Consider the following 19,665-nt stretch of genomic DNA (forward strand, 5'->3'; position numbering starts at 1 on the left):
TCGGGCATGGATGTCTACTAACACTAACAAATTCCCTGGACAGATCGTAACGATCTCTTGGGAATACGTGCTGATCACATTATTTAGAAAAAAAATTCAGTTGTTGTATATAAAATTTCGGGATTTGGCTTTTAATTATGAATTAGCTTTATAATTGCAATAGAAAAAAGTGTATTGTATTAATAAAACCTACTTTTATAGCTACAGGATATACAATGCCTCCAACTTCGAAGCTACCCTTTTTAAACATCATCACAGAAGTATTATTTATGCAAGTTCCTAGGGAAAAAAAATTACTTCAAATAAAGTTATAGCAAATGTGCAATAAAAAAATAAATAAAACTGCTATAGAAACTTATAAAAATTTAAACTGGTAATATAGATGAGATATGGATCAATGTAAAAAAAGATCATGATGTGTGTGATTAAATTCTTCAATAAAGTGAGTATGATAAAACATTCAACATAAAACACACACACAAACAAAATGCACACCTCTAACATTGGATTTAATAAAGAGCTTTCTATAACCCTTTAACAAAAATACTGTACTCAACCAAAATAATAGGATAGCAACAGCATAAAAATATAAATTTTACTTTAAACACTAACCTTCAGGAAAAACCAATATAGGAAGCTTTGTCTCATCTTCTACATGCTCTCTTAACCTGGAATGAAGAAAAAATTAGGTGATTTTGTTTGACTAACAACTATAAGCTGACATTAAGGCATAGAAATTTGTATGAAATATTAACATTTCCCCTCCCCCCCCCCCAAAAAAAAATATTATAGTGCAATTAAATCAATATATATAGTCGAACCTTGTTAGTGCGTCACCCGGTTAACACGTCACTCCGCTTACCGGGTCACTTTTTGGAACTCCCAATTGGAATTGGCACAGCTATGGCTTACTCCGCTTAACGAGTCACTCCGCTTACTAAGTCATATTTTTGCTCTCCCAAGAGTGACTCATTAATGAGGTTTGACTGTGTGTGTATTAAACATGTATGAATACCCTTTTCCTAACAAACTTTTTTCATGAAAAACAGGTCCAAAATAATATTTCTTTACTTTTCCAGGACATAATGATCACCTTCCACATTGGTAGATATGCTGATGTGACTTCCAAAAATTTTGTGTTGTCCCAAGATTCCAATTTATTAACTACACATACATAATTTTAGGCTCTAAAATCAATTTTTTAGTCAGCTTGGCACCAGGGATTTATTAAGTCATTAACAAATTCCATTAGTATAACCACAAAGATCTACCACGGGATTGACAGGTCAATACTTTGACCTTTGAAGACCGGATACACCTCGCTTCCCATCTCAGAGAGATATCGAAGCGTTCCCGAAGGATGGGTGTATCCGGAAAGTTTTATTAAAAACAACGTAACATGACCACCTCAGACGAAGGCAGCAAAATAAAATAATTTACATAAAAATTGATCGTCAACTCCTGGACAGGTCAATACTGGTGGATACAACAAATTATCAATGAAAGTAAGGCCACTAACACCACATATACATGTCATATTAGTTAATATCTCAAACATTCGGTAATGACAGAAGAAAAAAAGGAAAATACAAATAATATAAATTTTTTAGATAATAAAAAGAGATGCAGTTAATAAAAATGCATTGAAAAAACCTTTTAGCCACTAATTCACGATCTTTAATTTCACTGCGCTCAAACCATATATGACACGTTGCCCTGGAAAGTGCTTGCTGCAAAACACCAAGAAAGCCTCCATGACTTTGGCCAACCTAGAATTCAGAGTTGAAAAACTAAATGACTAGTCTCTACAAAATATGAATGAAACACTTGACACCAACCATTCCCTCATAACTTATACATGAATATTTTCAACAGATGATCAACACATTTAATAATTTACTATGTAATAATATATGCGAGAATTTGAATTCAGCTAAATTTTATGCAGCGCAACCCATCTCAGTAATTCTTTTCTTTCTTTTAATTTTTTAAATTCTACAGAAAGCATGCAAAGTAAAAATATCATGCAAAAAATCTTAAATAACTATTCAAATACAAATTCATGATAAACAGTTCAATACTGAAACTCACTAGTGCATAGCAGTTATCACTAGCTAGAACCACAATGTCAATAGGAGAAGTATGATTGGCAACACATATTCCTCCACCCTTAGCTCTGTTCTCTCTGAAAAGAAATGAATGCTTTTTATTTACATATTTTAATTAGATGTTTTAATAGTATAATAACAAAGAATATAATTGAGGTACTGCTTTGAAAATAAAATAATTAAATTTAACTGTAACCAAACATATATCAATGACATACTTATTGTGATATGTAACAATTGCAGAAGCTGCACAGATAAATATCCTAAAGCTGGAGATACTTGCATACCAGTATGCAATAATATAACATACCAGTTTTAATAGTATAATAACAAAGAATATAATTGAGGTACTGCTTTGAAAATAAAATAATTAAATTTAAATGTAACCAAACATATATCAATGACATACTTATTGTGATATGTAACAATTGCAGAAGCTGCACAGCCAAATATCCTAAAGCTGGAGATACTTGCATACCAGTAAGCAAACCTTTTAAATCTGAAATCATAATAATAGCAATCATTTAGAATCTATGTCATTTGCAAACAAAGAAATTTAAATTTAACAGTAAATCAAGGAAAATATTAAGTTCACATATGAAGCAAATGAATATACCATAAAAAACAAGAAATAGCAATTCAAAAAATTAAGATTTTTATTTAAAGAAGGGGAACTCAGATAAGTGTTCAAAGAGGAATATTTGAGATAATTTATAAGTGCATAGTTGCTAACATTAGAGGATGAGAATTAGAGAGGTTTTTGTGTGGATCCAAATTCTGTTAAAAAAAAAAATATATAAGAGGGATTTTTAAAAAATATAGGAATTTTTCATTAATTAAAGTAGAATTGTAAGGATTTTTTCCCGTTACAGAAATGTGACATTGTTCAAGCCTCCAGGGATTAGTGCCAAGTCGCCAATTTTCAATCAATAGGTTAAATTACCTCTATCAGACCAGACAAGACCCGGGCTCTGTCCCTTCTGGGATGTGTCTTTTACCTGTGTAGGTTGAGGTTAAATTACCAGCTACTACTCTCGAATCAAATCATGCTAACAAAAAAAAAAATCACCATCGGTCCCAAAACAGGACATGCCGACGGGATATATGGACAAATGAGATACAAGTCATCTCACCAATTTTGGATGCCAAAAAGTCAAAATGATGCTGGCTATTTGGAAAATTTTGGCTTCACCCCTCTAAAATATTTTTTTGTGATTTGACGGAATTGCAACAATTTACATTATGCCTGTGACATCATTTCAGGGATAAAAATGAAAGCAAGTTTTTTTTTTTCTGGCTAAATTCTTTGGGATTATTTTTTTCCACCATAAGTAGAAATTCTTTACAATCACATTTGAAATTCAGGAGATTTCTGAACATTTTGGGAATCTAGGCGATAGAGTAGAAATTCAGAAAAACTTCGTCCAGAATTCAGAATTAATGAAATAAAAAAAGCCCCGAATTGATGAAAATTCCAGGATCAAATCAGTTGAAGCTCAGACACGTTTGTTTACTACAAATAAAATGTATTTGCATGTGTGTGTATATACATATAGTAGTGTGATACTTTATATATATATAAATTTTTTTTTATAATAAGAGATATGCGTTTAGTATATAAAGAGCTAGCTATAACTGTCTGAAGTGCACTTCACCTTCCTTCGGGTATACATCCCACAGTTGCTGTACACATGAGTAGCCATCCCACACCAAATGCTGTCAGAAATAACCTATAAATACAGTTTGAGATTTAGTTCAATGAAATAACATAGCAACTGAAATTCACATAAAATATGTGAATAATTTATTTTTATAATACACATCATATCTTTATTAAAATTATGTTTACTTTTAGTTCAGAGACAGTCAATTCAATTCAGTGCAGAAAAATCATAACATAGTCATCAGTTCCTTATTTTTTTATTACCTTTATTTATTTATGAACAAATGTTACTAGTAAAAAACATTTACAAAAATGATTCAACTTGTGAACAAGCAATAGACTAACAAGTATAGATCTAAAAAAGAAAACTCATTTGTCACATGAAAGTTTAGGTGCTTTCGAAAAAAATTCCAGCCAATAACGTTTTGGACAGTACTGTATTTATAGTGAAAATACCTTTTGAGCACAATGTAGAAAGGTAAAGACAGACAATTTTCACTCAAAATACCAAAACTACACATCAGACAGCTGTTTTGAGAGGCTAACATAGCTCCTTTGTCAGTGGAAATAGCATGTTCAGGGGTCAGCACGGATCATGGCCTCAAAATTAGTGAAAATAGTGACCAAAATGTTTGAAAAAGTGACCAAATAGTGACCGAAATGTTTAAAAGTGACCAAATAGTGACCAAAATATTTTTAGAGAGAGAGACCAAATGGACAATGAATTTTTATTACCAAATTGAATGAATTGAAATTGAATTTAGTTTTAACTTTGCATTTCAATAGAACTCATTGAAATTGCATTTTTTTTTTTTACATAATAGTGTGAAATAATTAAATCAAACTCAAACGCATTCTGCTAACCAGAAAAGTTTTGAATAACTTATCAAATTTATCAACAACTATGTGTGAGAGAATAACTACATTACATCCATTTTAAGTAACAGCAGCAATGCCTTCCCCCATGTTGCTTTCCACAACCCATCTTAAAATCAATTTAAGCAGGAAAAACTTCAAAGCGGGAAAAATTTTTCCCATTCAAAGAAGGGAAAAAAATGAGATAACACAAAATTTGATGAGAGAATTTGTCCCATCTACATTCCAGTGGATTTTTCATTCATGTTATGCTATGAATGACAGTATACAAAATGTACTCAAACGTTTTTTAACTAGTACAAATTTGATTTACATACCTAGGTTTGCATAATATGTTCCAACAAATTTTAAGAAATTTACTTAATGATTAAAAACCATAAAATTAAATTTTTAAAATTTTAAATTATTAAATTAAAAAAGTACTTAAATTACTGAATTATAAATTATTTAAATTATTAAATTGAATAAAATATTTAAATTATTAAATTGAATAAAATATTTAAATTATTAAATTCAATAAAGTATTCAAATTATTAAATTAACTAAATTATTTTAATTATATGTTGTGGGAGGGGCAATCCACCCTCCCCCCAGCGTCAATGGCAGAGCCTACTGATGTATACATATATATGATGTGTATTAATTGTCATCGTGCCACACCCCTAAGACCTTAAAGTATCTCCACCTATGGCTGGACTGGGAAAAGTGGGCGAGTACTATTTTACAGGTGGGGGCACCAAAATAATACTGTCCTTGGGTGAGGGAAAAAATAAACCAGTTTTGAAATTTGTAAAAATATATATTTTCCCTTTTTTTACACACAACATACACCCCTGCAAAAAAAAAACACATTTACTCCTTTACCCAGAAACACAGGGGTGGGAAGTGACAAAGTCCATTTCGGAGCAGCTTTGAAGCAGCAAAATTCAGGATTCTGAGCAGTTTTTGAGCAGCAAATTCAGGATTTGGAACAGCAAAATATAGGATTCGGATCAGTTTTGGAGCAGCAAATTCAGGATTTGGAACAGCAAAATATAGGATTTGGAGCAGCAAAATATAGGATTTGGAGCAGATACTTATTGGAGCAGGGAAATTAACAAGAATATTTTCGTTAACCCTCATCCCTTTTCAAAATAAAACTGCACTGTCTTTTGTTATCAAAAATCTTTTCACCAGCTTGTTTTTTGTTTTTGGTGTTTCAGGCTTTTGACACCTTGTTTGAAAGAGAGGCTGTCATAAAATTTTTCACACCAGTCTATTTAAGATGATTTTTGCTTACTGAGGGCACTATTTGCTGCCTTGAACAGCAGCACTTCAAATGAGCAAAAAATTTTCTATAAGTTTTTTATACTCGGAAAGAAATTGTTGCAAAATGGGGGAGAATTTCGGAAGAATCAACACGACGTTTGGCGATTAAGTACGCATTATTTGGCGAGATTAGCGATCTGACACTCGTTATTCGGCAAAGTTTCTAAATTTACATTCGTAATTCGGCGAAACCACACTTTTTACTTCCGGAATGGAAATTTTTTTCACGAAACATCTGGATTTGACGCAATGACGATCGACTACAGTAATTTCTGCTGCTTCCAGTGGCGACTTTTTTTTTAAACGGCAACTGACTCGCATTTGCATTTTAAAGCTTTTTTTTTTTTTTTTTTTTTTTTTTTTTGAAGCCGAGCACAACTCAGGTCTATCGCCATGGGCAATTTACTACCTAGTCAGTTGTGCCGGAAGTGTACCTAACAGTCTGAGTGCGTATTTAGTGTTGTGTATGATTTTTTAGTGCTGCCATCTATATCTCAGAAGTGAAGTGAGTGTAGTGTAATGACTGAATATTTATACTGTTTGTAGGACTGTCGCTCTCTGTGGCGAGACTTTTTAGCGGGGAGATTGGCTCGCATTTGCGCCTTGAAGTTATGAACCACAGAAAAACAACTTCAGCCGACCACCACTGTGGTGACGATGGGGCTCGAACCCGGGTCCCCGCGATGCGAGTCCGTCATTATGACCACTCGACCACCACAGCGGCGCACTTTAAAGCTGAAAGACCATTGCAAACTATCTTCAGTTGCACAATCACGGATATTATCGGGGTTTCACGATGGAAAGGCCGATAGTTTAAATAAAGCGTACAGTGGAATATATATAAAACACGCTCTTAGAAAGAATCGTTTCACGGTAAGCAGGAACAAAAAATTTTTGGCGTCCTTTAAGAAATTCTGGACATACGAAGCAAAATTAGCTATTTGGCGCAGAAAAATACGAAAACACTATTGGAGCAGGATGGCGCAAGATGTTAATTTTGGCGCGGTGTTCCTACCCCTGGAAACAGTATAATTTTGGCCTCCCCCCCCCCCCGTAATTTTTAAAAGAAAAAAAGACTCAGCGGCCTTCCCCGGTAAATTTCCCATGAACCTTGTAAGCACCAACGTGGCGACTTTTTTTCGAGCCAAGGAATCGTCGTTTTGCGGTAGTCAATTCAAGATGGCTGACAAAGGGCACATAAAAAATTACAAAAAAATATATAATTTATAATATGAATTAACCTAATATGCGAAAATCGATAGAAATATATCGGGAAATACGGAAAATTAGGATGAAATGAACACAAAAATCGAATCAACAACATACGGGGTTTATGGATGCTGCTGTCAGGGATACCTATTTTAGCGCGAAAACAAGTCGCCACGTTAGCGCTGACTCCTCCCGTAACTTTCAACGAACAAAAATAGTGAATTCGCCCCCATCCGGGACACCCGATTCACCATGGCCGTAATACAATTGTTTTTTATGGAGGGGAAACGTAATTTTACTGCCCCTTGACTGTGAAATTCGATAATTTTGCAAATGAATTTTTATTGCCTTTTCTTAAATATACCATTCCATCAAAAACCCCGCCCAAAGCATTGCCCCCCCCCCCCCCGCTTTTGGATCTGATCACGGTATGTAGCAATCCGGGTCGCAAGTACGAACGAAAATTTACTATCGCTCGGGGCCGGTATCCACTCTTTTTAACAGAAAATGAGTAAACTCGGCACCTTTCCTCGTTCAACACCCGTGGACATGGCCCCCACAAGGGGTGGGCTGACAAGGCTCCAGCCCTGGGGCCCGGGATGATTTTCATTATTTTTTTGTTTTTCACACTATAAATCCACCATAAAGGGGCCCGTGGAAGTCTGGTCAGGGGGCCCGCAAAAGTTCCCAGTCTAGGGGCCCTACTCCAAGATGTGGGGGCCATGCCCGTGGAACCAGACCCCCGCCCTCTCCTATTGCGGTCATAACAGACTCGAGACAAACGTTTTAATAACTTCCGAGGTCTAAAAATAAGATTTTTTTACACATCAAGAATGTCGCGCAAGATGTCGATATTTGTTGGGGGGCAGAGCGTACCGACTGAGCTGAAGAAAAACAATGATCAGAAGTTCATTTTGAACTCTTTTTCCATAAAAGTTGCAAAAACAAAAAACAAGATCATTTTCGTTCATCAAAAATACGGCCGGCAATCAAAAGAGAGAAACAAATCGAATCCCGACATACATCCATGCGGAAAAAACAGACATCTCACCTATAGAGAAAAAACCAGTCTATGTATCCGTGCTCCCGTGAGGGTACGCCGCCGCCGATTTGCATACAGCGTCGGAACAACCGATTCCCGCACGTGCATGGAGAGAAAAAAAAAGGAAAACAATCCAACAGTATTAAGTCAACAATCAGTATCGTGAAGATGCTCTAAATTAAGTTACGGCCCGGGCATAAAAAAAATTAATATTAGGCCCTTTAAATTAGGAAAAAAATGTGAAGTAGGGGCCAAAGGCGCGCTCGGTGTGCCCATCGTTAAATCCGCCTCTAGTTACGGCTCGCATGCACGTTAACTGAGTTTTTATCAGCCTGATGACAAATTTTCATCTGATTTGGAAACCCTTGTGTTAAACTAAATGTTTAATTGCAGGATTCTGTGATCTTTTCATAAATAGTTCTCCTTTCGATCAAATTTGGGGGTACGGTTTCTTGCTGAGATTTAAATCCAGTTAGAAATATAGTACGAATTTTATTTGTCGATAGATCGCGATTTTCAATCGGATGATTTTTTTTTATTGTAAGTAAATTCAAAATACATGCGAGCTTCTTTAACCTTGGCCAGCTACAAGAGTATTCTCCAAAGCGTATTAATACGCTTAATACGTATTAATAATACGCGTCTTTAATACGCGCTTTGGTATTCTCCCGCTGCGCGTAAGTTAGCTTCTGCACGGGCTCTCTAATCGTCATTTCAAATAACATTTAAAAAAATTAACAAAAGTAACGATAGAACAAACAACAAATGTAACTTGCTCGATGCTCAGAGAAAGGAATTTGGCCCTTAGGACTAAAACTTTTTAAAACAAATAAAATAAAGGATCAATTTTAAAATAAGATGAAAATGAAAGAACGAGTGAGCACGTGGGGAAATAAGAAAGAATGGTAGTATAGGGGGGAAAAAATTCTTTGTTGTAAGTACGCCTTTTATGCTAGTTTTTTTTCCGACCGGCTTTTCCATAAAATGACGATTCTTTAACCAAGGAGCTTTCTTTTTCCAAGCGCCTTGAAATCAAGTTATGTTGACGTCACACGGTATGCTCCCGGGAAGATAAGATGCCTTCGATCGTAGTTCAATGAAGGGAGGGAGAAAATTAGCGATATTGAACAGGTCAAGTTCCTCCTTGAAGAAAAGAAAAACACTGACAGCAGAAAAGCGCGCGAGACCGAGGTTTTTTTGCTAAAAAAGTGGAAAAAGTGACCTGGGCCTGAAAATACGTAATAAAAGTGACCAGTTTCTAAAAAAGTGACTTTTAGTGAAAAAAGTGACCCGTGCCGAGCCCTGCATGTTACAACACAGGCCACATGCTATAACAGGCTCTTGCCACTGACAAAGGAGCTATATTAGCCTTGAAACCGCTGTTTGGTAAATTTTTGTATTTTAAGCAAATATTCGTCGTCTTCATCTTTCTGTACCATATTTATTTATCTGTCAAAATATATAGAATGAAACTCCTCTTTCACAGGCACTCCCAGAAGTGGAAAAAATGGTTGGAGAAGGAGGAGACACGAGAAGTAAAATATTATAGTTTTTTTTAAAATCAATTTTAATGGACAAATCAATTTTTTTTCTGAATTTTAAAAACATTTTTATTGCTCCAATGTCTGAAGAATATTGTTAAAGTAATATACATTTTAAATCTGTCTTTCAAGTCTAAATCTGTTTAAATCGGTCTTCACATACCTAATGTAATCATGAATGAAGCACTTAACATAAAAATTGTCAATTTATTATAATGTTGTTCACATTTGAAACCTGTATATGTGTTATGGCTAATGTCTGAATACTTCTTGAAGTGGCTAATGCCAGAAATCTGGCCTATGCATAAAGTGACAACTTCAGACTTGCCGTAACATATATACAAACATTTCAAAGAGATAATCTGAATAAATATTCATTTCGTGTTCATAAGAAATAATCGTACCTTATAGGGAAAAGCACAAAGTAACGAAGGAAGACACCCACGCCCCACATAAACGTCAAACGTATGCTACATAAAATTAAAAAAACATGTTATGAGAGCAATTCTTGAAAAATTTATAAATAAGATTTATTTTCTTGCTTAAAAATAATAAAATATATTGTACCTCAAAAACTGGTAATTTTTGTTTGTCCTTGTGAGAAGGTTCCATGCAGGCAATTCTACAATAAAGATGAAAAGAATCTGAGTATAATATCAAAATTGACTAGCACAATTCATGCTGCACAATTGAAAAAAAAGGAGATTCCAGTGAAATTCTGCTCAGAGTTTTGAATGAGACAAAATAAATTACTTATAGGCTATGGAGCAAAATAAAGAATGATAAAAGTAATATACCTTCTGCAGCAAAACATTTTGTAACTTCATCTTCAATGATGACCTAAAAGGAAAGGGTCAAGTATCTGACATAAGTGAAAAAAATAAACAGTGTATTTTCACCCGAAAATTTAAGAAAAAGTAATTTTTTAAGCAATGAAATTTGAAAAATAATTTGCTTTCTTTGGAAGTATATTTTTATTTCTGAATTTATTTTTACGTTTTCTAAAAGGTTATTGACAAGCATATATAATACATTTCATGTAAAGCAGACTCTCAATTATCCCACATATGTCCTGCTGTACTGGTATGTGAAATTAAAAGATAAATAGTAAAATCTGTTAAGTTTGCTAAAGTATTCAGTGAAAAGAAATGTAGGATTTTTCCTTAAGTTTTTATTTTAGGGGGAAGGGATAGACTTAGTTAAGCCTATAGTGATTAGATTCAAATTATATAGTAGATTCAAAAGCTTAATCTTATTTCTCAACAGCTGGAAAAAAAAAAAAAATACTCACTTCTACTCCAGCTTTTGCATAGTCTAGAACATCTTCCAACTGAAACTCTTTCTTGGCTGGTGCAGTCGAATTCAGTAACTTGTCTAGATCTCCATCTACTGATCCAGGATCAAAAGCTAGTTTTTTCTCTTTTGATATCACTAAGAAAAAAAAATCATATTAAGGCACTGGCATTTGCTCCTTTAATTCTTTGAATTAAACTTTTGATGTCATAATTTGAGTCTTTTGCAGTGAAAAAAAAAATATAAAAATTTTTGAATGTTGGGACAACAATACAGTGGATCCCGCTTATAACATTTTCAGAAAACCATAGCAAAAAAAACCAACATCTTTCATTCGTAAGTCAGTCTAATGATGTATAATGGAACACATTTTGCTTTTACACTAATCTAGATAGTATCTCACATTCAAAAAAACACAGCCCCATGAAATGAAATATACTCCAGGCTGCACAATTTTGTAAAATTAGAACTCATAAAAACTTCATGTTAGATGGAAGAAAAATTAATGAAGTTTAAAATACAATCTGAATCTGTAGAAAATTGCAATCTTTGACCTAATAGGCCTACGAACACAATGCAGAACAGCCAATAGTAAAAATCAAGAATCCTAACCCATTACATACACACACCAGGAGTGTCTTCTTCAAAGTACAGTGATACCCTGGCTAACAAATACCTTTGCTCACAAATTTTTCGGCTAATAAAGATTTTTTCCCATTATATTTCTACTTCAGCTAATGAATATGTGAGTTTGACTAATAAACATTTTAGCTGACATGAATACACATGCTTATATAACAGCAGTGCCAGATGAATTTTTCCACAATCTTCATAAGAGTTACTGTCTTTAGAGTTTGATTAATTTATGTCTATCTCAGAATTACTATTCATATTTGTTTTCCTTACAGAAAACTTTTGAATCATTTTATGTAAAATGAATTCTTTAAGCAAAGCAAAAAAAATGCATTTGAGTGGGGAGAACATATGCCAGGATATTTTCAGTGTACACATTCTTTCAGAGTGAAGACTCCAACAAGACAATTTGTTCTCACGAGTTATCCTCTTCTCTGGTAGCCAACCATATCGATCCAACTGTACGCATATATTATATATAAATACACTACATAATTATTAATTATGGATTAAATAAATATTAATCTCCATTAATAAATTAAAAACAGTTACTCTACGTATTAATTGTAATCAATATATAGAAGATAGTTGTGTTTACCAGCTTTTTACCATGGTATTTACCAGTAAATACCTAGTTTTTATCATGTCCTAATAAAACCAGTTTTTCCCCGTAAAAATCCAATCCCAGGAGAACTGCATAAAAAATTAAATTTTGCATCTCTGTATGCATACGGCTCTTAGGCTGGGATTACATTATAAAAGTGTGATAAAAGTTATTTCATAAAACTTGAAAAATGCAACCAATAAGCTTATAATAAACTTATCTTTTATTGTGTAATCCCAGCCTTAGTGAAATAAATGACACATCTAAGATGGGTAAACTTTTTAAATGCGTTTTCTAATTGAAAGCATGTTTCTATAGCCAAATTACCAGTTATTTGAGGTGAAGCAGGCTTAAGTTTTCTCTCTGTATATAACTAGTATTATGTTGACTAGTACCACTAACATCATCCTATTTAAGTTGATTACTAAATTTCAACTCTCGGTTGGTCAGTGGAAAAATTACGTGTGTTTAAGTCAGATTCTTTGGTCAGAAACACATCTGGATTATAGTGTCAAACAAATGGGGGTGGGGGAATGTAGCAGAATTTTAATAGGTATTTCCTCATTGTTTTACTTGATGATTCCCTTTGCATAATTAATGTCCCCCTAATTTATTTCCTACTAAACACATTTAATTTTCATTTATATACTTACACGCAAAAAAAAGAGTATAATATAAAATGGAAAAAAAAAGTACAAGCTCATACCAAAAAGCAAATAGATTAAGAAGTTACCCAAGGTCAATGCCTGTCTTGCTCCTCCCACTTTCTTACAATGGCATAACTTAATTCTTAAGAAATTCAGATGCATTAAACATTGTGTGGTCATACATAACAATCATCTTCAAGTGGATCCATTATACTATTTGGTTTTAGGCACATTTAACTATTTTTAAAATAATGGAACTTTTGCTAATGAATCAGGAAAGTTAAACAATGTCCTTGAAGGCATTTCAGAAATCTTTCAATTAAAAAAGTGAAATGAGACAGAACAAGGAAAAGACTATTATAATTGAAATAACACAGGGGGGAAAAAAGGCCAATAAAGAAAATTTCCTGCTTCAACCAATATAGAACATGCTATTATAAATGCATCATGCAATGTAATATAAAACATGCTATTACCTTTCGGAATAATGAAAAGTTACTTGTTTAGAGAGACAGAATTTACTCAACCTATAATTTCATCGCATTGGAAAATAGAAACACTTATCATTGCAAATTAAAATAATTTTATCTCAGTATCAAGCCTACAATTTAAAAAGTGAATTAATGAAATTTAATAATTTAATGATGAACTGGTTGCAATTCAATTGTTTTTTTGGTGGAGAAACTTGTTTTTTTGCAACGCCAAACTTATTACAGCTTGAGCTTCATTCAATCATATTAACCTTTTACCGGCAGAATTCAGATTTAGATTGATTTTCATAATTTTTTCATTTTATTTCTCCTTCTAAACCTTCAGTTTATGTATATCAATAAAAAAATTTACGAAAAAATTTTCCTGTATGTTTTCTGGACTTGCCCATCCCATAGAAACGACATCAAAATTGAAAAAAAAAAAATTAATTTTATTCTTCCTAAAAAATAGACAATTCAATAAAAACTTAAATTTAAGACATGAGTGCTGAAATGAATGACTTTTTTTTCTGTTAAGTTTGGAATCTCACACCTTTAGGCAAAAAAAATTAAATGCTTTCATGAACACAAAAAAATAATTTTTTTTGATTAATAAAACTGATGTTCCCAGTTGGACATTAAAGGTTGAAAAGCTGAACTACACTGGAAAAAAACTATAATAAATAATAACTTAACTATAACAATAAACCATCTAACTTTCATTGCTAATTTATTCTTTACTTAGTACATGCAGCTTAATGTGATCACATTGAGACTGTGTTTCTGGTAACAACGAATAACTATATCTGAAAAAAAAACTTGGTTGTGTAATTTACGATGACAATGTATCCCACTGGACGAAATGGGACATACAATGAACATGTTCCATTTTGCCCAATGGGGCACATGGAAACAGAATAAGTTAATTTTTTCTTCAACATAACAGGTTTAAAAATGTTGATTCAATGAATTCCTTGATTTAACAATTTTTTTTTTAAACAGTATTTATAATATATTTAGTTAATATTTAATTAACAGTATTTAATGGGGGGACGACGACTCCCCCCCCCCCCCCCAATTTCTCTTTCCCCAAAACCACAATCAAGATTTGACTTTTCAGAACTTGAACTTCAGCTATTTTAGAGAGAGAGAGAAAAAAAAAAAGGGAGCTGGAATATGTCCCCTTTTGAGTAAAAGACAATAAAGTCAGTGTGTGTACATGGGAAGGTTTTACGTGGCCCATTGGTGTACACCAATATCATAGAAATCATAGAACATTTTGCTATTCATATGTCTAGATTTCAGAAAAGAAATAACTTTTTTACTTCTCAAGTTTGTGCTCTGTCTTCACAAGCAAAGAATGACAGATCATCTGAAGAGAAAACCTTTTTGGGTTGGTGAAAAAAAATGGCAATTTCGATAGAATTTGATAAAATATTGGACATACCAAAACAAACTTAATCAAACAATTTCTTCACTCATCCTGACTATTTTTTTTCAAGTATTGTCAGAAATAAATTGTAACAGCAACCCCAAAGTATAAATGGCTTTTAAAATTTGCTGTTGACTAAAAATAAAATTTCTAATGAATAAAATTGAGTTTGGTTCCTTCTAATTCTTTAAATCAGAGTTCTCCACTGTATAAGTTTATCCAAATGTACCACTGCGATAGGATCCTCACACCTAAATAATAATTCATGCTTATTCTTCTAAAAGTTTTTTCTTAAAGATTTTTTCTCCCAATTCTGATAACCCCCCCCCCCTCAAAGATATGAAATATTGATTGTTCAACAGCCATATTTAAAAACAATAAAAAAAGTGAGAAGAGAAGACTGAGTATTGCATTTCATTCAGCACCTTGATGATGGCGAAAGAAAAGAAAAAACCAAAAACTAAAAAAAGAAATCTTTATCAGAAAGTGAACTGGACTAGAACTTGGTGATAACAAGGTGACTGGATAAGCAATTTCAAAATGAATGACTTATGGTGTAACGACCTTGAAATTGTGCAGTCCCACAGCTATTTTCGAAATTCTTATCAGTTAGGCAAACATGTGAGGAAAAACTGACAGACACGTGAAGTGGTGGGAATAAAAATTTTGTTCTAAAAGAATCAAAAAGATCAAGCTCTTTTAGATAAAAATCTTCCAGCATTTTATTTTTTTGGGAATAGAGCTGCACATGTCATATTGTTGCTCAGTTTTCTAGAGTTTTATGTTTCACAAAACAGCATATTATCTACAAATAAACGATAACATGCTTATGAAGAGATTTAACTTCAAATGTAATAACTAAGATATCAAATAATATCGTCAGGTCATCTCTGAGATAAGCCATTTGGTTTTCTGAATTAAAATATCCATTTCAACAAAAATATTAAGTTTCTTAAATTATTTTGACCACCATATTGGTTTAGAACAGTGGTTTTAAACCTTTTTTCCATCCTGCACCCTTGGCTAAATAAGATTTATTTTTCTGCACCCCCCCCCCCCCAAACCCTGGAAAATGTATTTTATATTTGTAATAAAATTTGGTTTTCTGTAATTAATTAATCTGTATACATTCTTTTACATATTATTTTTTAATTAATTCAAAAACTAAGCAAAAAAATATGTACTTTTTCTTAAACATTTTTTTAAAACTATAAAAAGATTCAATGAATTGTTCTAAACTTATCAATTCCAGCCATAACAACATTTTTATGCATATAGTAAGTTTTTCTGATACTTGATTAAATTTTTTATTTCTTGTCTTCCACCAATAAAGGTTACCATTAGGGTTCACGTATTCAACCTGGGGGAGGAAGAGAAGAACATAAAGAGAAAACAAGCTCTTTACCTACCGAGTCTGGGGTGACCTTCATAGATAGATGGAACCTTCATTTCCCACTTACCTATATCGGTAGGAAACTGCCTCATGGCTATGTGACCGAAATTGGAGTGTGGTAAAATAGAGGTGTCTGGGCAATTTGAGGAGTGATCAGACTTCAGACACAACATAGATGTTTGCCAGTACTGTATAAATAAAAATGAGAAGATTAAAAGGTAAAACAAAGCAAACATACATGCACCACTGGCATAACCGTTCTGTTTCAAATGCTCTTTATCCTCTTCCTCGTTAATATTTTTGTCATCTTGCTTTTCTTCTGCTGTTTCAATTTTTTTTCGCCCAAACTATGTGAAAGAAAGATGTAAATTACAATACAATCATCAATGATAAAATTAAATGAAGTCAGAATGAAGGAATATTTAATATATTTCCAGTTACTCATAAAACATTAATTTCTTTAATACATTACAGAAATATTAAACACTATCATTTATTATCATTTTATCATAGTGATATAATATACAAGTCTATATAAAGTTATTGTTGAATTGTTAAAGAGTGAACACAGGGCTGCAACTATACGGAAGAAGGCAGGTTCTCATTCAGCACAGCGGGACACCACCATGCATGCTTGCACCGAGTGTAATAACATCTAGTGGCTGCTCTGGATGAAAAATTTTTTTCTTTTCTTTTCAAACACCCTCGTGACATTGTCAAAATATCTCGCTTTCTTAAAATCCTTTTATTTTGATAGACTATACTTTTATTATGACAGACCTACATATTTCGTAAACCTGATTTCTTCTTCTTCTATGGAACACTTTTTCGTATCGCACTTACATGGGGAACCCCCCCCTCCATAAGTGTGGGGCTGCCAGGACTCTAGCCCTGGGGCCAAGAACAATTCTCATCATTTTGTTTTTTCACGCTATAAATTCACTATAGCGCACCCCAAGAAATAAAGTCTAGGGAACCAAAAAGGTCCCAGCCTGGAGCGGGGGATTTGCTGCCTAATTTAAAAAATTTATTAGAAAAGGTGGCATGTCATAACTCCCTGTTAATAAAAAAAAAAAAAGTGTCCTGCCCCCTAATGATTAGAGTAAAATGGGAAAAGGGTGGTATAACTATAAATCAGCCTCTGTCTAAAGAGCAAGTGATGGATCAGTAAGCATCCAAAAGAGTGACGCAGAGAATATGGAAGCATATGAATGACCACAATGACCTAGAGCAGTATTTTTAAACCTGTGGTCCGTGGACCCCCAGGGGTCTAAAACTCATTTCATTTCTTATTATTGCATTTAGTACTGTGAATCTGAATTCATTACTTAAATTTTTTTGATGAGCAAATTATTGGAAATAGATTTTGTGGATAGGCAGTATGAAAATTAACCTTTACTACAGGGAGGTCCATGGTATCTTGACTTTTAATAAAAGCCCCCCCCCCCTTTAGTGAAGGTCAATGCACCTTCACTAAAAGGGGTCAATGACATCAAAAAACATAAGGAAACACCCACCAAGAGAGTATGAAAAAATGTGAGTTGCCCAATTAGTAACCTAAAGAGTGAGAGGTGAGGTCAGTATAAAACCAAAAGATTGACCTGGAGAGAACCACGGATTTAAAGTTGTATGTCATCCGTGAGCTACACAAATTTTGTTGTCCTTCTCTCATTCCAGTCTAACTTTTTTTACCACTCATTCCTTAAATTCACCGCCCTACTATAGCCTCTCAACTCTGTAATTACCCGTGTCTCTAAGCCCCTCATTTGGTCACTCTTCCTTTGTCAATCTTTTGGTCACTCACTGATTTGGTCCTTTGCTCTATAAGTCACTCTTTAGGTCTTTCACATGCTTACACTCTTTTGGCCACTATTCACTAACCTGGTCCACGCTTCCCAGGTCACTCCCCTCCTCAAACATTCACTGAATTTTTCTTTTGGTCCTTCACATGCCTACCCACTTCCTTGGTCATTACCAACTTGGTTTCACTCTTTAGGTCACTCTTTTGGACACTGCCCACAGAGCAGTTGACTAGGTCAGTGAGGGATTGATGTATGGTGGATTATGGGAATTTTCTGGCCACCTTATTCCCATTCCACAAATTTTCTTGATCACTCATTCCACAAATTTTCTTGATCACTCATTCCACAAATTTTCTTGATCACTCATTCCTCAAATTTGCTGCTCATTTGAGCTTGTGTCCTCGGCTACAGCCTGCTAAGCCCCTTGTAAATGCGGCACTGAATAAAGAGTGTATAAAATGGGAGCGACTAAAACAGTGCTCTAGAGACTGGCGACATATTTGGGGGGGGGGGGGCTGAGCAGGCTGTAACCCAGGATGGCCAGTCTCACGAATGAATATTCAAGAGAATTAGAATAGAATGAGTGAAGGCGGCAAAACATAAAATCCACCCTCTGCTTGAAGCTAGGACCAATGACCTTAATCTCAAGAGAGATTGCATCATTGTTAAAATTGCTGATCTTACTATAGCCCGCAATACATTACAAGTGCTAATTATAATTATAGCAACTGATGAGCAGATAATTACGTATAACTATCCTTACCTCGAAGAGCCTCAACAGTAGTTTCGCGTAATTGTCGCTGAGTCCAAGACACTTCCCGAGAGAAGCCACGAAGAGAATGAATACGATGAACAGCAGCATGGTCCGTGTCTTGATATTACTTGACAGCCGCCGCAAGAGATTCGTGCGGGGATTCAATGAACTTCTCTATTCCAGCAGCTGCTGCCGCTACTACTCGTTCAATCGGAATTTTCACTAAGTAGGATGATTAGATATCGATGATAAAAATGCCGCCATAATCCACGGGTCGGGTCTGCCACAGCGAAAATATCTTTTCCAGGTTTTTTTTTTATCCCCTAGTGTCTTTCAGTTTTATCGGATCAACTGATGTTGCGGACGATCTGTGCGATAATAAACGCATGACATCAGAAAATTGCTAACAATACGACCGACCAACGACCGTCGCGCAGACGATGTCGTCAAGAACTGAGAAAGAAAAAAGAAAACAAGATTTCTTTTATATTTTCGCTGATTTCTTTTTTTTTTTGAAACGTCACAGATAAAATGATGAAGTCAGCCGTAAACCTTGACGCATAAAAGATGAGTCAAGTCAAATTGATTAACGATTGACCATACTTTATCTAGAGAGAACCAAAAACGGGACTTTGCCTTTTGTGTGATTAAAACGGCTATCAATTATCAGCAAAATTATTGATTAAATTAGCATATTTTATATATTTAAGAAAAAAATAATAATCATTTCATTAATTCCTGATGAAATTTTGAATTTCAAAAAGTCCCGTCTTCATTTCGTAAAAATGTGGTCACAATTATAAAAACTGAATGAATCAATTCAATAAGAATGATTTTCCCACAAACAAAATAGAACCATTAATAAAAATGTACAAATAGTTTTATTAAAT

The 19,665-nt window shown here is 33.9% G+C and overlaps 1 protein-coding gene across 1 annotated transcript in view; it reads right to left on the minus strand.

The window, feature by feature from the left end:
- Window positions 1–19,261, minus strand: part of LOC149076838 (glycerol-3-phosphate acyltransferase 4-like) — a 30,556-nt gene extending 11,295 nt beyond the window's left edge. Inside the window, exons 1-12 of the mRNA XM_089244548.1 lie at window positions 18,785–19,261; window positions 16,458–16,566; window positions 11,039–11,178; window positions 10,545–10,587; window positions 10,315–10,369; window positions 10,152–10,217; window positions 3,764–3,838; window positions 2,518–2,607; window positions 2,092–2,185; window positions 1,654–1,769; window positions 613–668; window positions 194–279 (exon numbers count right to left, since the gene is read on the minus strand). Of these exons, the coding sequence (XP_089100674.1) occupies window positions 194–279; window positions 613–668; window positions 1,654–1,769; window positions 2,092–2,185; window positions 2,518–2,607; window positions 3,764–3,838; window positions 10,152–10,217; window positions 10,315–10,369; window positions 10,545–10,587; window positions 11,039–11,178; window positions 16,458–16,566; window positions 18,785–18,883 (1,029 nt within the window). The 5' untranslated portion in view covers window positions 18,884–19,261. The remainder of the gene's footprint in view (window positions 1–193; window positions 280–612; window positions 669–1,653; window positions 1,770–2,091; window positions 2,186–2,517; window positions 2,608–3,763; window positions 3,839–10,151; window positions 10,218–10,314; window positions 10,370–10,544; window positions 10,588–11,038; window positions 11,179–16,457; window positions 16,567–18,784) is intronic.
- Between the last annotated feature and the right edge of the window lie 404 nt (window positions 19,262–19,665).

This window comes from Pholcus phalangioides, unplaced genomic scaffold (genome assembly GCF_987345545.1).
Source record: "Pholcus phalangioides strain wild (caught in Gottingen) unplaced genomic scaffold, Ppha-v1.0 ptg000015l_1, whole genome shotgun sequence".
Taxonomy (NCBI): Eukaryota; Metazoa; Arthropoda; class Arachnida; order Araneae; family Pholcidae; genus Pholcus; species Pholcus phalangioides.